At 38.3% G+C, this 17383-nt stretch overlaps 1 protein-coding gene across 4 annotated transcripts in view; it reads left to right on the top strand.

The window, feature by feature from the left end:
- Positions 1-17383, top strand: part of FIRRM (FIGNL1 interacting regulator of recombination and mitosis) — a 102671-nt gene that overhangs the window by 48071 nt on the left and 37217 nt on the right. For all 4 annotated transcript variants that reach the window (XM_061585374.1, XM_061585365.1, XM_061585355.1 and 1 more), the window contains one exon: positions 329-409. In XM_061585374.1, the coding sequence (XP_061441358.1) occupies positions 329-409 (81 nt within the window). The remainder of the gene's footprint in view (positions 1-328; positions 410-17383) is intronic.

Genomic DNA, 17383 nt, shown 5'->3' with positions numbered 1-17383 from the left:
CTAAACACGTATACTAAATTATACATACAGCAAAAATATGTGTATTGGCAGGTATACTTCAACTTTTATATGTAAATAGACTTTTATATATATTTTATATAAATATTTATATGTAAATAGATCTCTAGAGCATGTTGAACTTCCACTGTGCACATATGCAAGGGAATAAAAGAGCCAAGATACTACCTCAGATTGCTTTCCTGGATTGGCCTTTCTCTGCTGGGGTGTGGGTGGGTCATAGAGGAGAGTTACCTAAAAAACTGCCTGTATACGTTTTCTAAAACACTGCTGTCCATTTGAGCTTTGTGATTTCTTCCCTTTTTGATAGGAGAGCATTGATTACAAGTTGTTCCAGAGGACGATCAAACTGTGTAGATTCTTTGCCAATTCTCTGGTGCTCTACACCAAGGTAAGATGTAGCAACTGGGTTTAATCAGAAGTAACACTAAGTTCCCCAGTGGGCACTAGGATATCCCCATGTGGTTAATGTGTTTCTTTTGTTGTTTGAGGCAAGAAAAACATTAACATTCCACAGGAAGCTATCTGCTACTACTTTCTTGATTCACTTGAGCAGCACTGGTTTCACCTAACTTGTCAGTTCTGCCCTGTTCTAATTACTAAATGTTTGTTAGTACTTCTCCAGTTAGATGTTATTTATCTGTCTTCGGGTGTGATCGGAAGTGATTTTCAGATTTAAAATAATTAATTGGAGAAATTAAGTGAGTGTCCGAGAGTCTGTTGGTTGACTGTTCTGTTCGTTATTCCTGTCTGTTAGTTATTTCCTGCAGTCTGCCCTATTCGTTCAGTGTGTTATCTGCCCTTAATGAATCGATTGCCTGATTATTTCCCCCTTAATGACTAAAATTAATTTTCTGCATGATTCCAAGTAATCTTATTTAAAAACAAAAACAAAAAACACCCAACCACATATGTATTTCCCATCTTCTGTTATCATTGTTCTCTTCCACCTTTTCTGATCTTGAGTACCTGGCTGCTGAGCCCTGCTTGTGGTGAAATGCCAAAAGATTTTTAAAAAAGAGATCTTTTGTGCTCTCTAAAGAGGTGTGAAGCTGGCAGCAACAGTGGCAGGAAAATATTCAGGAAAATAAAAACAAAGTATAAAATGACATAAGAATACACACAAAAAACCTATGCTAACTTAACTAAAGTCTTCACAACTACAAAAGGACAATGCAATACCAGAGCATTTGATAGACTAAGGCTGCAATCCAATACATGTCTACTCAGAGGTAAGCTCAATTGGGTTCAATGAGACTTACTCCCACATAAATGCAGATTGAAGCCTAAGATGATGTTTGTATTAGTGTGCTGCCAAAGCTTTTTGTAGCTGTATGGGAGTGGGTATTCTTTTATTAGTGTTATGGGTTTGGGGTTGAGATGGATAATTTCTATGAGTCCCCTTCCAGCCTCTGATTTGAAGACTTGTGCCTGGGGATGAGAAACCCACCCTGCTTCTCAGAATTTGTGTATAGGGCTTGCTTTAGCTGTGTAAAAGCAAGTTGACGAGCTTCAGAACATTTAAGTATCTCAAGACCAATTTTTTTAGTCAATTCATGCAGTGGGGCTGCAATGTCTCCAAACTTGGGTATGAATCTGCAATAGTAATTGGCTAGCCCAAGAAAAACTCTAACTTGCTTTTTGATTGCAGGTGTAACATCTAGCTTGTCCTCTAGTGGGGCTAAAGAACCACTCGCCACCCTGTGTCCTGATTTTCCTGAACTGACATTTATAGACTTTTATTTTTAATCCTACCTTCCTAATGGCAGTCAGTACACTTTTCAGATGTTTCAGATGCTCCTCCAAGGTTGCACTAAAATGGCTATGTCATCTATGTAAGCTAGGGTGAAATCTGACATGCCGTGGAGCACTTTATTAACCAGTCTTTGAAAGGATGCTGGGCTATTTGATAAGCAAAAAGGGAGCACCATGAACTCATAAAGCCCATACAGTGTTATAAAGGCTGATTTTTCTCTAGACTTTTCCTCGAGGTTCATTTGCCAGAATCCCTTGCATAAATCAGTGGTGGATATTACTGGGGTCGAACTCAATAAATCTAACAGGGTATCCATTCATGGCATAGGATATGCATCAATGACTGTGATTTTGTTCAGCCTCCTATAGTCCTCACAGAATCTGATGGTTACATCAGGTTTATTAACTAAAACTATTGGTGAGGCCCATCGGCTGTTAGACTCCCTAATAACACTCAATTCAAGGATTTCCTGCACTTCCTTCTGTCTGTAAGCACCTTCCCATTTACCCTGTGCACAACTGATCTTATGGGAGAATGATTCCCTGTGTTAACGATGTGATTTATGGAATCGTAGAGTTGGAAGGGGATTATAAGGCTATCGAGTCCAACCTCCTGCTCAATGCAGGAATCTAAATTAAAACATATGGTTGGTTCTACCAGGTTTTAAACTAAAAAGGGTTGCAAATGTTTGCCGGATTTCTGTCATAGCATCTTAGGGGTTTCCTTAGGAGTATCTTGGACCCATTTAATTTGATCTAGGCCTCCTCCCTCTTTGCTTCCTTGCAAAAGATCTGTGTAGTTCTATAATCTTCTGTGGGTAATATTGTGAGATGATAAAACAGGAACCTTCCTACTGTAATATGGTTTCAACATATTAATGTGCACCACTTTCTGTTTCCCCCCCTCCACATTCACAACAGTGTAGGTGGTAAGGTCATATTTATCCTTGACCATATATGGCCCCTCTCATCCAGCTTCCAATATATTCTGTTTCCTAGACTGGAAAACCATATTCTTGCTCTGACTTTCTGATCATACCACTATTTCTGTGTTTGTTGCACAGTGGTTAAGTTTGCGTGAGCTAGTTCCATTGTTTCCTTTAATTTTTGGTGTATGTCCATAACATATTGTATTACAGATACTCTTTCTTGAGACACAACACTTTCCAAACATACTCTCATAAGGGATAAAGGATTTCTTGGCCTTCTGCCAGACATCAGTTCAAATGGTGAAAAATCAATTGAATATTGGGCCACATTACAATAAGCAAACAACATACAAGGTAGTCTTTTGTCTCAATCATATGGGTAGCTTCCCACATTGATTTATTCATATTCTTTAAAGTTCCATTATATTTTTCCACCAGGCCATTGGTCTGTGGATGGTATGCGGTCGATGTGAGATGCTTTATGGCACAATATCTCCGCTAACATTTCATTAAATCTGACAAGGATATAGTTCCCTTATGAGATATTTGTTAATGGGATGTGAGAATATTTCTAATAGGGCCTCTGCCACTGTCAATGCATCAATGTTTTGGAGAGTTTCAGCATCAGAGTAACAAGTTGGGAAATCCACCACAGTGATTACAAAACGTTTTCCACTCTGAGTGGGTTTTGTAAAAGGACCTACTATGTCCATAGCCACTCTATAAAAGGTGTTCCCAATTAAGGGTATTGGTTGTAAGGGTACTTTAATCCTTCCTCCAGCCTTTCCCACACATTGACATGTCTCACAGGATTAATTGTATTCTGTAACCTCTCTGGAGATATTTGGCCAGTAGAAATTGAGTGCAAAATGTCTGCACGTTTTCTCAGTTTCCAAATGTCCAGCCACAGGTATGGCATGGGCCAATTTCAACACCTATAGTCTGTAGGTCTTTGGAACTTTCAGGTGTTTTTCTCCCTCACAGCATTCACCTCTGATAACTGGTAGCCATTTTTTATATAGCAAGCCATTCTCCCAGACTATTTTTTCCCTTTGTTGTTGTTATGTGCCTCCAAGTCAACTACGACTTATGGCGACCCTATGAATCAGCAACCTCCAGGAGCATCTGTCATGAACCACCCTGTTCAGATCTTGTACGTTCAGGTCTGGAATCAGTCCATCTCTTGTTTGGCCTTCCTCTTTTTCTACCCCTTCTGTTTTTCCCAGCATTATTGTCTTTTCTAGTGAACCATGTCTTCTCGTTATGTGTCCAAAGTATGATAACCTCAGTTTCATCATTTTAGCTTCTAGTGATAGTTCTGGTTTAATTTGTTCAAACACCCAATTATTTGTCTTTTTCGCAGTCCATGGTATCCACAAAGCTCTCCTCCAACACCACATTTCAAATGAGCTGATTTTTCTCTTATCAGCTTTTTTCACTGTCCAACTTTCACATCCGTACATAGAGATTGGAAATACCATGGTCTGAATGATCCTGACTTTAGTGTTCAGTGATACATCTTTGCATTTGAAGACCTTTTCTAGTTCCCTCACAGCTGCCCTCCCCAGTTCTAGCCTTCTGATTTCTTTTTCTTTTTAATAATTTTTATTCAAATTTTTCAAAAGACAAACAAAACAAAGTCAAACAACAAAAACATAACAATACAACAAAAGAAAAAAAATAAAATAGTTGACTTCCGATTTGTCGCAGATCAGCTATAAGTATATAATATATATCAAACCTGTCCCTTAATATATACATACAGGATCACTTTTCTCCATAGGCTATCTTAGTTAATCGTCAAATCCCAATATCATCATTTTATTTTGATCTTTCAACAAAAAGTGTAAGAGAGGCTTCCATTCCTTAAGAAATGTGTCTGTTGATTTTTCTCTAAGTAAACATGTCAATTTATCCATCTCTACTAAGTCCATTAATTCCAATAGCCAGTCTTCCGTTGTTGGTGTTGATTCCATTTTCCACTTTTGTGCATATAATAATCTTGCTGCCGTAATCATATATAATATTATTCTTCCATATTTCCTTTCTATTTGTTTATCCATAAAACCCAATAAAAAAAATTCTGGTTTTGACTGAATATTTATCTTTAGAATTTTTTGCACCATCCTACCTATCTGTGCCCAAAATGATTTTGCCTTTTTACACAGCCACCACATATGATAAAATGATCCTTCTTGTTGTTTACATTTTCAACAAACATTAGAAACATTACTATACATTTTTGACAACTTTTCTGGAGTCATGTACCAACGGTACATCATTTTATAGAAATTTTCTTTAAGATTATAGCATAATGTAAATCTCAAGCCTTTTTTCCACATATTTTCCCATTGATCCATTTGTATGTTATAACCAAAATTTTTTGCCCACTTTACCATACACTCTTTTACTTGTTCTTCTTCCATATCCATTTACAGCAAGAGTTTATACATTTTCGCAATTGTATTTTCATCATTTGTACACAAACCTATTTCAAAATCAGATTTACTTATTTCAAACCCATACATTTTCTTGTCCATTTTATATCTTTCTAACAATTGTAAATAGGCAAACCATTGAGAACTATATCCTTCCTTTATCAGTTGTTCTCTCTCTTTCATTATTTATTCTCCATGTACATTTTCTAATAGTTCTTGATAAGTTAACCATTTCTCTTTTCCAGCCATTTCTCTTCTGTAAAACGCTTCTTGACTTGAGACACATAATGGTATTTTCGAATAGAACCTTGGTTTATATCTATTCCATATTTTCAACAGAGGACGTCTTATAAAATGATTATTAAAGTCTACATTTACTTTTACTTTGTCATACCATAGATATCCATGCCATCCCCACTTCAGGTTATGGCCCTCCAAATCCAATAGTCTTTTATTCCTCAATAAAATCCATTCCTTTATCCAGACTAAACCGCAGGCAGCAAAATAAAGTCTCAGATTTGGTAATCCTCCTCTTTCTTTGGCGTCTTGTAGTAATTTAAATTTAACTCTTGGTTTTTTTCCTTGCCATACAAATTTAGAGATATCTTTTTGCCATTGTTTAAAAGGTAAATCAGAGGATATTGCAGGTATTGTTTGAAACAAAAACATCATTCTCGGTAATACATTCATTTTTATCACAGATATTCTACCCATTAATGACAATTGTAGTTTATCCCATTTTAGCAGATCTTTCTTAATCTCTGTCCATAATTTTTCATAATTATTATGAAACAACTTTGAATTTTTATTTGTCATAATGATACCTAAATATTTCAACTTTTTCTCTATTGTAAAATCTGTCTTGTCCATTAACTCTTTCTGTTCCCTTAAAGTTAAATTTTTCACCAACATCTTTGTTTTTTGATTGTTGATCTTAAATCCTGCTAACGGTCCAAATTCTTTTAATTTGTCCATCAATACATTAATTCCTTCCAAAGGGTTTTCTAATACAATTATCAAATCATCAGCAAATGCTCTCAGTTTATATTCTTTTTTTATCTTTAATCCCGAAATCCTTTTATCTTGCCTTATATCTCTAAGCAGCACTTCTAAGACCAGAATAAATAGAAGAGGAGATAATGGACATCCCTGTCTTGTACCCTTTTGTATTTCACATGAATCCGCCAAATCTCCATCAACAATTATCTGAGCCTTCTGAGATGTATAAATCGATCTAATCCATTTTATAAAATTGTCTCCAAAATCCATTTGCTCCAAAACCTGAAATATAAATTTCCAATTCAAATTATCAAATGCTTTCTCAGCATCTAAGAAAATCAAAGCTGCTTGTTTATCATTTCGTTGTTCTAAATATTCCAACACATTCAAGACATTCCTGACGTTGTCACGTAATTGTCTTTTAGGTAAAAACCCTGATTGATCTGCCTGGATAAATTGTTGCAATATTATTTTCATTCTTTCTGCCAAAATCATTGCAAAAATATTATAGTCATTATTCAATAGAGATATCGGCCGATAATTTTTTGTTTTAGTTAAATCTTGCTCCTCTTTAGGTATTAATGTTATGTTAGCATTTTTCCAACTATCCGGTATCTTTCCCTCTTGCAAAATAGAATTCATTGTATACTGTAAAGGTAGCAAGAGTTCTTCCTCCAAACATTTATAGTACACTGCAGATAACCCATTTGGTCCTGGCGCCTTTCCTAATTTAATTTTGTTTATAGCTTCAGATATCTCTCTTGACGTGATAGGGCCATTAATAGCTTGTCTCTGAAAGTCTGTAGTTTTAGGCAAATTCTGTTTAGATATATACTCTTCTATTTTTTCAGATGGGATTTCCTGACACTTGTACAATGTTGAATAATATTGATGAAAAATCTTTTTGATTTTTACATTATCTGTCAGCATCTCATCTCCTTCTTGTATCTTTAAAATAAGATTTTTTTGATGTTCTTTTCTTAATTTATATGCTAACCATTTCCCCGGTTTATTTGCAAATTCAAAAGTCTTTTGTTTAGCAAAATTAAGTTTCCTTTCAATTTCTCTAACTGTCAGCATTGATACTTGATTCTGTAACATTTTAATTTGATTTACAATAGAAACTTTAGTTGGATTCTTTTTCAATTCTTCCTCTTTTTGTTTTATTTCTTCCAAAATTAATTGCATTTTCTGTTTCTTTTTTTTTAATTCAGAGTTACATTTAATAAAATATCCCCTCATAAATGCCTTACTTGTATCCCAAACAATATTTTCATTTGTTCCTTTATGTAAATTATGTTCAAAAAACTCTTTTAATTTCTTCTTACATTCTTGTACTACTTTGTCATTCTGTAATAAAGATTCATTTAGTCTCCATCTAAATCCAAGATTTTTTTTTTTGAAAGTTAATATCACAGGATTGTGGTCCAAAAACGTTTTTGGTAATATATCCATTTTAAAAATATCTTTCACTAGATTTTTAGACATCCAAATCATATCAGTCCTGGAGAATGTTTTATGTCTTTCTGAAAAATAAGTAAATTCCTTTGCGTTATCATTTATATATCTCCAGGTATCCACCAATTCTAAATTTTCCATCAATTCAAAGCAAATCTTCGGTAATTTACCCTGTGTCTCTTTAATATTTTTTTCAGAAAGTCTATCAATTTTTGGTGAGATTACCCCATTCCAATCACCCATGACACACCAATGATCATATGAAAACTCTGACAATTTTTCCATAAGTCCTGTGTAAAACCTTGTTTTATCTTCATTGGGGGCATAAATACCCACTATCAAAATTTTTATGCCCTGTAAAGTAATTTCAACCCCCACAAATCTACCACTATCATCCAGTAATATCAATTGTGGGTTAATGTAAAGAACAACTCCATTTTTTTTTTTGATCCAGCCGAAATAAATTCTTCACCCAAATTTTTACAAATCAAATATTTGGAATCTTTCTTCTTAATATGAGTTTCTTGTGAACAAATTATATCCAATTTTAATTTTTTCAAATAATGAAACACTTTCTTTCTCTTCTGCGCCGTGTTGGCTCCATTTATATTCCAAGTTAGATATTTGTAATCCATCTTTAAGCGTGTATTTTAAAATGTACCTGATGCTCCCTTTAATCCATCATCTTCCTTCCCCTCCTCTGCATGTTCCTGTTGACTTTGTTTCCCAGGAATTATATCCATATCTTTGAGTTTATCTTCTTCCATGTCTTTTGAAGCTTTTCTCAAGAAATCCCTTGCTTTTTGAACAGTATTCAATCGATATTTCTGTTGTCTGAATGTAAACATCACTCCTTCTGGAACATCCCATCTAAATTGAATTTTGCATTGCTTAAGTTTTTCTGTAAAGAAAGCATATTCTTTTCTCTTACGTAAAAGTCTAATAGGAATTTCTTTCATCACCAGTATTTCCTTACCATCAAATTTAAAGGTATTGTTGAAGTGTTGTTGTAATACCATATCTCTGGTCGTCTTTTTTATAAAGTGAACAAGCACATCTCTTGGAATTTTTTTCATTGTTGCATATCTGGAATTAATTCTATAAACTTTATCTATTTCAAATTTCATCCGATCTTCATTCAAATCCAAAAATTTTACTAAGGCATTAACAATTTTATCTCTGATATCTTCACCTGTTTCCTCAGGGATTGCACGGAATCTCAAACAATGTTCTTTATTTCTTAATTCAATCACAGCCATGTAGTCCAAATTTTTTTCTAATTCTAGATTTAATATATCTGTTCTATTCTCCAAGATTTGTACCTTTTCTTTAGTATTTTTTGCATCCTCCATTATTTGCCCAATTGTCCCTTTAATCTCATCCACTTGTGTTTTAATTTGGTCTTTTATATCTTTCAATTCAGTTTTCATTTCTTGTTTTAGATCACTAATCCCTTCCATTATTTTTTGAAACATATCTGGGGGTATAACCCCTTCCTGTGGATCAATTGAACCTCTTTGCTCCTGAGCCTTAGCTGCTTTTCTAGTTGTCATTCTCAAAAGAAGCCTTTAATTTCTGATATTAACCACTGTTCCCAAACCTAGAGGCAGTCTATTTCTTTTTTTTTTCCTCCACCAACAAAAGAGTTAATATTCCAGGCCTGTTATTATAGTCCGGCCAGCGCAGTTCTTATCTACGTCCAGGAATGCAAAACAATTCTGGTTCACAACACCAAGCAATTAGTAACATATACGAACAGCAGATTCGTCCAAAAAGAAATAATCCAAGGAGAAAAATAGTCCAAAATATATTTCCATCAAATAATAATTGCCTCTCATCCGTTTTTAATCTTTATAACTCCAAATTCAAGCCAGCTTTTTGTCGTAAAAAAAAATATATAAATTGTTTACATTTTCTTTCTTCCTTAATTATATTTAAAAGAGAAAAAGTATGACTCACCCAGATTTCTCAATTGCTGATTCGTAAACAAATCCCTTTTACTGTAGTAATTTAAGCCAAATGATAAGATTTAGACAGAAGGAGGCTCACTGGTTAAGAACGTTTTTAAGAAGAAGAAAAAACGCCTCGCTTTTTTTCAGTACAGCTTGTTGGAAGTCCTGACCCTGTCTTCAGCCGATCGGTATGCCTTCTTATCTCAGGGAATTCCTGATCAATTCCAGCCGCCGACAGCTCAACGAAGTCCTGTGGAAAATCTGATCGGTTCACCTTTACCTTGGAGAACATTTAAGCCAGTCAAAGTTTCCTCTTGGCTGGCTTTTAAACTGAAAAAAGCTTCCTCTGAGGCAGAGATCTCTCAGAGACAACCACCAGCTGGGCACTCACTTCCGGGAAGCCTAGCCTTCTGATTTCTTGACTATTGTCTCCATTTTGGTTAATGACTGTGCCAAGGTATTGATAATGCTTGACAAGTTCAATGTCCTCATTGTCAACTGTAAAGTTACATAACTCTTCTGTTGTCATTTCTTTAGTCTTTTTGATGTTCAGCTGTAGTTCTCCTCTTTAACTTTCATCAGCATTTGTTTCAAATCATTACTGGTTTCTGCTAGTACTATGGTATCGTCTGCATATCTTAAAATTATTGATATTTCTCCCTCCAGTTTTCACACCTCCTTCATCTTGGTCCAGTCCTGCTTTCCATATGATATGTTCTCCATATAAACAAATAGGGTGATAAAATGCACCCCTGTCTCACACCCTTTCCGATGGGGAACCACTCGGTTTATTCTGTCCTTACAGTAGCCTCTTGTGTAGAGTATAGGTTACGCATCAGGACAATCAGATGCTGTGGCACCCCCATTTCTTTTAAAGCATTCCATAGTTTTTCATGATCTACACAGTCAAAGGCTTTGCTGTAATCTATAAAGCACAGGGTGATTTTCTTCTGAAATTCCTTGGTACGTTCCATTTTCCAACATACGTTTGCGGTATGATCTCTGGTGCCTCTTCCCTTTCTAAATCCAGCTTGGACATCTGGCATTTCTCACTCCATAAATGGGAAGAGCCTTTGTTGTAGAATCTTGAGCATTACTTTACTTGCATGGGATATTAAGGCAATAGTTCGATAATTACCTTTCTTTGGAATTGGTGTGTATATGGAACGCTTCCAGTCTGTGGGCCATTGTTTAGTTTTCCATATTACTTGACAGATTTTTGTCAAAATGTGGACAGATTCAGTCTCAGTAGCTTGTAGCAACTCTATTGGTATGCCATCTGTTCCTGGTGATTTGTTTCTTCCAAATATTTTAAGAGCAGCTTTCACCTCACATTCTAAAATTTCTGGTTCGTCATCATACGGTTCCTCCGTGAATGAATTTGTCATCCGGGCATCTCTTTTATAGAGTTCTTCAGTGTATTGCTTCCATTCTCCTTTTATTTCATCTTGGTCAGTTAGTGTGTTTGCCTGTTGATTATTCAACATCCCTACTCTTGGTTTAAATTTCCCTTTCATTTCTCTAATCTTTTGGAATCGGGCTCTTCTTCCCTTTTTGTTGTCCTCTTCTATTTCTATACAGTAATGTTCTCTTTGTCCCTATGTACTAGTCACTGCATTTAGGGTTCTGACCGTGTTTCTATCTCCTTTTGCTTTTGCTTTCCTTCTCTCTAACCATTTTAAGAGCTTCTTCAGTCATCTATTGTGGCCTTTCTCTCTTTTTAAAGAGAGGTATTGTCTTATTGCATTCTTCCCTGATAACGTCTCTGCCTTCATTCCATAGTTCTTTTGGTTCTCTGTCAACTAAGTTTAAAGCTTCAAACCTGTTCCTTATTTGATCTTTATATGCTTCTGGGATGTTATTTAAATTGTATTTTGGCATTATGATTGCTTTGTTGGTCTTCTTTAGCTTTACTCTGATTTTCGATACGACCAGTTCATGATCTGTACCGCAGTCTGCTCCTGGTCTTGTTTTTCCAGAAAGTATGGAATTTCTCCATACTTCTGCTGCCAATTATATAATCAATTTGATTCCTATATTGACCATTTGGTGATGTCCATGTGTACAGTCGTCTTTCCGGTTGCTCAAAAAATGTGTTTGCAAGAAACAAATCATTGGCTTCACAGAATTCAATAAGTCTTTCTCCTGCTTCATTTCTGTCTCCTAGGCCCAATTTCCCCACAATTCCTAATTCTTCATTGTTCCCTACATTTGCATTCCAATCCTCCATGATTATCAGCACATCTTGTTTTGATGTGTGATCAATTTCTTCCTGTACTTCTGCTTAAAATCTCTCCAATTCCTCTTCTTCTGTGTTTGCCGTTGGAACATAGACTTGGATGATGGTTATGTTAATAGGGAGCCTGCTCCATGAGCTAAAGGGAGCCCCAGCTGACAAAGCGTCAAGGCGAGTTAAGCAGCAGGGCGAGGAGGCCAGGGCCCCCCACTCTGCCCATCTGTTCCCTGACCTCAACTAAACCGCAGTCCCCAACCCATTGACGTAATAAACCTTAAACAAAACTATGCAGGTAAGAAGGCAGCAGGGGTGTGGGGGCTCTCCAGTTTTTTGCACTGCCTGCAGCATGTACAACTATCTGCCTGTTGGACTGAAGTCATGGGTGTGCTCTCGGTGCAATGAGTTCCTGGCTCTCCGGGAACGACTTCATTTCCTTGAGGCCAAGGTGGCGGACCTGGAAAAGCTGAGAGAGGCAGAGAGGTGTGTGGAGGAGGCCTTCAGGGATGTTATAGCTGTGTCCCACTCCAAGGATGATAGCTCTTCTGCTATCATGGAGAACGATGGTCTCGGGGAAGGAGAGCATCCAGCCGAGGAAGAGGGAAACGATCCCTTAGAAAGGACCCATTCCTTGGGGGATGAGCAGCTATCCTCTCGTGCCGAGGATATATCTCCAGGGGGTGGAGGGATCCTTGTAGTGGGTGATTCGATCATTAGGAACATAGATAGTGGTGTGTGTGATGGGCGTGCAGACTGCAAGGTGTTTTGCCTGCCTGGTGCGAAGGTAGCGGATATCGACCGTCGTTTAGATAGTTTGGTAGACAGTGCTGGGGAGGAGTCAGTGGTCGTGGTGCACGTTGGCACCAATGACATGGGGAAATGCAGCCGTGAGGTCCTGGAAGCAAAATTTAGGTTGCTAGGTAGGATGCTGAAAGCCAGGACCTCCAACGTGGCTTTCTCTGAAATGCTACCGGTTCCACGCGCAGGACCAGCCAGACAGGCCCAGCTTCGCAGTCTCAATGCGTGGATGAGACGATGGTGTCAGGTGGAAGGGTTTGGATTTGTTAGGCACTGGGGAACATTTTGAGACAAGCCGGGCCTGTACAAAAGGGACGGGCTCCACTTGAACCAGAATGGAACCAGACTGCTGGCACTTAAAATTAAAAAGGTGGCGGAGCAGCTTTTAAACTGACTGAGGGGGGAAACCCGACAGGAGTTGAGGAAGGTCCGGTTCAGAGTAAACCTCCCCCCTGGGATAAAAACCAAAGAAATGATGAAATTTTAAAAGGGGTAGGCCTAGAAGTAGGCATTGTGAGAGCAGGGGCACAGGATATAAATTCAGAAGGGCAAAATTACCACAGGCCTAACCACAAGTGCCAAAGACACTTAAAGAGAGACACTGCTTACAAGTGCCTGTACGCTAATGCTAGGAGCCTGTGAACCAAGATGGGAGAACTGGAGTGCTTGGTCTTAGAGAAGAGCATTGATATAGTGAGCATAATAGAGACCTGGTGGAATGGAGAAAACCAGTGGGATATGGTTATCCCTGGATATAAACTATATCGGAAGGACAGGGAAGGACGTATTGGTGGCGGAGTCGCTCTATATGTGAAAGAAGGCATTGAATCCAGCAAGCTCGAAACCCCAAAAGAGGCAGACTCCTCCACAGAATCGTTGTGGATGGTGATACCATGCCCCAGGAGGGATTTAATTCTGGGAACGATCTATCGTCCCCCTGATCAAAATGCTCAGGGAGACCTGGAGATGAGATATGAAATTAAGGAAGCATCCAAACTAGGAAATGTGGTAGTAATGGGTGACTTCAACTACCCAGACATAGACTGGCCGCATATGTGTTCCAGTCATGACAAAGAAGCAAAATTTCTAGATATTCTAAATGACTATTCCCTAGACCAGTTGGTCATGGAACCGACCAGAGGGACGGCAACCCTGGACTTAATCCTCAGTGGGGACTGGGACCTGGTGCGAGATGTCAGTGTTGTCGAACCAATTGGGAGCAGTGACCATAGTGCTATTAAATTAAACATACATGTAAATGGCCAATTGCCAAGAAAATCCAACACGGTCGCATTTGACTTCAAAAGAGGAAACTTCACAAAAATGAGAGAATTGGTAAAAAGAAAGCTGAAAAACAAAGTCCAGAGGGTCACATCACTTGAAAATGCTTGGAAGTTGTTTAAAAACACTATATTAGAAGCGCAACTGGAGTGCATACCGCAGATCAGAAAAGGTACCGCCAGGGCCAAGAAGATGCCAGCATGGTTAACGAGCAAAGTCAAGGAAGCTCTTAGAGGCAAAAAGTGATCCTTCAAAAAATGGAAGTCTTGTCCGAATGAAGAAAATAAAAAAGAACACAAACTCTGGTAAAAGAAATGCAAGAAAACAATAAGGGATGCTAAAAAAGAATTTGAGGAGCACATTGCTAAGAACATAAAAACCAACAACAAAATATTCTATAAATACATTCAAAGCAGGAGACCATCTAGGGAGGCGATTGGACCCTTGGATGATAAGGGAGTCAAAGGTGTACTAAAGAACGATAAGGAGATTGCAGAGAAGCTAAATGAATTCTTTGCATCTGTCTTCACAGTGGAAGATATAGGGCAGATCCCTGAACCTGAACTAACATTTGCAGGAAGGGATTCTGAGGAACTGAGACAAATAGTGGTAAAGAGAGAGGAAGTTCTAGGCTTAATGGACAATATAAAAACTGACAAATCACCGGGCCCGGATGGCATCCACCCGAGAGTTCTCAAAGAACTCAAAGGTGAAATTGCTGATCTGCTAACTAAAATATGTAACTTGTCCCTCAGGTCCTCCTCCTTGCCTGAGGACTGGAAAGTGGCAAATGTAACACCAATCTTCAAAAAGGGATCCAGAGGGGATCCCGGAAATTACAGGCCAGTTAGCTTAACTTCTGTCCCTGGAAAACTGGTAGAAAGTATTATTAAAGCTAGATTAACTAAGCAAATAGAAGAACAAGCCTTGCTGAAGCAGAGCCAGCATGGCTTCTGCAAGGGAAAGTCCTGTCTCAGTAACCTATTAGAATTCTTTGAGAGTGTCAACAAGCATATAGATAGAGGTGATCCAGTGGACATAGTGTACTTAGACTTTCAAAAAGTGTTTGACAAGGTACCTCACCAAAGACTTCTGAGGAAGCTTAGCAGTCATGGAATAAGAGGAGAGGTCCTCTTGTGGATAAGGGATTGGTTAAGAAGCAGAAAGCAGAGAGTAGGAATAAACGGACAGTTCTCCCAATGGAGGGCTGTAGAAAGTGGAGTCCCTCAAGGATCAGTATTGGGACCTGTACTTTTCAACTTGTTCATTAATGACCTAGAATTAGGAGTGAGCAGTGATGTAGCCAAGTTTGCTGACGACACTAAATTGTTCAGGGTTGTTAAAACAAAAAGGGATTGCGAAGAACTCCAAAAAGACCTCTCCAGACTGAGTGAATGGGCGGAAAAATGGCAAATGCAATTCAATATAAACAAGTGTAAAATTATGCATATTGGAGCAAAAAATCTTAATTTCACATATACGCTCATGGGGTCTGAACTGGCGGTGACCGACCAGGAGAGAGACCTCGGGGTTGTAGTGAACAGCACAATGAAAATGTCGACCCAGTGTGCGGCAGCTGTGAAAAAGGCAAATTCCATGCTAGCGATAATTAGGAAAGGTATTGAAAATAAAACAGCCGATATCATAATGCCGTTGTATAAATCTATGGTGCAGCCGCATTTGGAATACTGTGTACAGTTGTGGTCGCCTCATCTCAAAAAGGATATTCTAGAGTTGGAAAAGGTTCAGAAGAGGGCAACCAGAATGATCAAGGGGATGGGGCGACTCCCTTACGAGGAAAGGTTGCAGCATTTGGGGCTTTTTAGTTTAGAGAAAAGGCGGTTCAGAGGTTATGCATGGCATTGAGAAAGTGGATAGAGAAAAGTTCTTCTCCCTCTCTCATAATACTAGAACTCGTGGACATTCAAAGAAGCTGAATGTTGGAAGATTCAGGACAGACAAAAGGAAGTACTTCTTTACTCAGCGCATATTTAAACTATGGAATTTGCTCCCACAAGATACAGTAATGGCCACCAGCTTGGATGGCTTTAAAAGAAGATTAGACAAATTCATGGAGGACAGGGCTATCAATGGCTACTAGCCATGATGGCTGTGCTCTGCCACCCTAGTCAGAGGCAGCATGCTTCTGAAAACCAGTTGCCGGAAGCCTCAGGAGGGGAGAGTGTTCTTGCACTCGGTCCTGCTTGCGGGCTTCCCCCAGGCACCTGGTTGGCCACTGTGAGAACAGGATGCTGGACTATATGGGTCACTGGCCTGATCCAGCAGGCTGTTCTTATGTTCTTATGTTTCCCGTTTAATCTCATTGATATAACTAACTCAGACCTTGTGTTGTAGTTCCTAATTGCTCTTGCTACATCACCTCTCACTATTAAAGCAACCCCATTTCTTCTTAATTTCCCATTTCCTGCATAAAATATGTTGTAGTTGCCTGGTTGAAAATGTCCCATTCCTGTCCATTTTAGTTCACTCACACCAAATATTGTAATGTTGATGAATTCCATTTCTTGCTTAACAATTTCTAACTTTCCCTGGTTCATACTTCTCACATTCCATGTTCCTCTTGTGTCCGCCATACTCCGGACTCTCCTTTCACATCTGTGCGCATCAGTCTCTGGGATTCCTTTCCGCTTTGACCCAGCGCTACTCATACTTGTCCTTTGTTCTTCCCCAGTAGCTCTGACCTGGGGGTCTCATCTTCCAGCACTATCTTGTGTTGCATTTTGGATACTCTGTTCCTAGGGTTTTCCTGATAAGAGATATTCAGCAGTGGTTTAACATTGCCTTCCTCTGAGTTTTGATGCATCTTAGTCTGGTGTTTCAGCTTTGACCATTCTGCCTTGGGTGCCCCTGCTAAGAGTCTAGCCTCTTGGTCTAGACTCCTGATGGCATTGCTCTTAGCTTCTTCAACACTCTCAAGCCCCCTCACCACATTCCCATTTGGGGACATACAGACTTAAGATGTCTAGTTAATCCACACTGGAAACATGCTTTGTATTGCCAAACAGTGGTTTAACAGACAGCTGTTTTTCTGGACTGCTGAGTTTTGCCTTTTTCTATATTTCTCTTAAATCTCACACTTCTTTTTCAGAGTATTTTGGTAATCTTTGCTTGTTCTACAAACAAGGTTAAGGCTTTCAAAGAACAATTGTCTGCCAAACTAGCAGTTTCTTTGACATTTCTTGGATTTCTATCTGTCACAAGCAATCTGATTTCCTGAGGTAATCGGAAAATAAACTGATCTAAAATCATGAGATCTCTAATATCATCTTTTGTTTTGGCATCAGCACAACCAATCCATTTATTAAAATAGTGAGCTTAACATCAAATTCCACATATGATCGAAATGAAGTTATTATGGTACCTCTGAATTTCTAAAGAATTCATGTTCAAACCTAAACCTTTGATAGACCACAGCCTTAAAGGTGTCAAAATCCACTGCCTCATCAACTGAGAAACTATTACATATTTCAGCCAGTTCTCTCTTTAATAAATTTGGAATAT

This window comes from Rhineura floridana, chromosome 1, assembly GCF_030035675.1.
Source record: "Rhineura floridana isolate rRhiFlo1 chromosome 1, rRhiFlo1.hap2, whole genome shotgun sequence".
In the NCBI taxonomy this organism is placed as follows: Eukaryota; Metazoa; Chordata; class Lepidosauria; order Squamata; family Rhineuridae; genus Rhineura; species Rhineura floridana.
The sequence above is the reverse complement of the archived record's forward strand: the minus strand, read 5'-3'. Positions and strand labels throughout refer to the sequence as shown.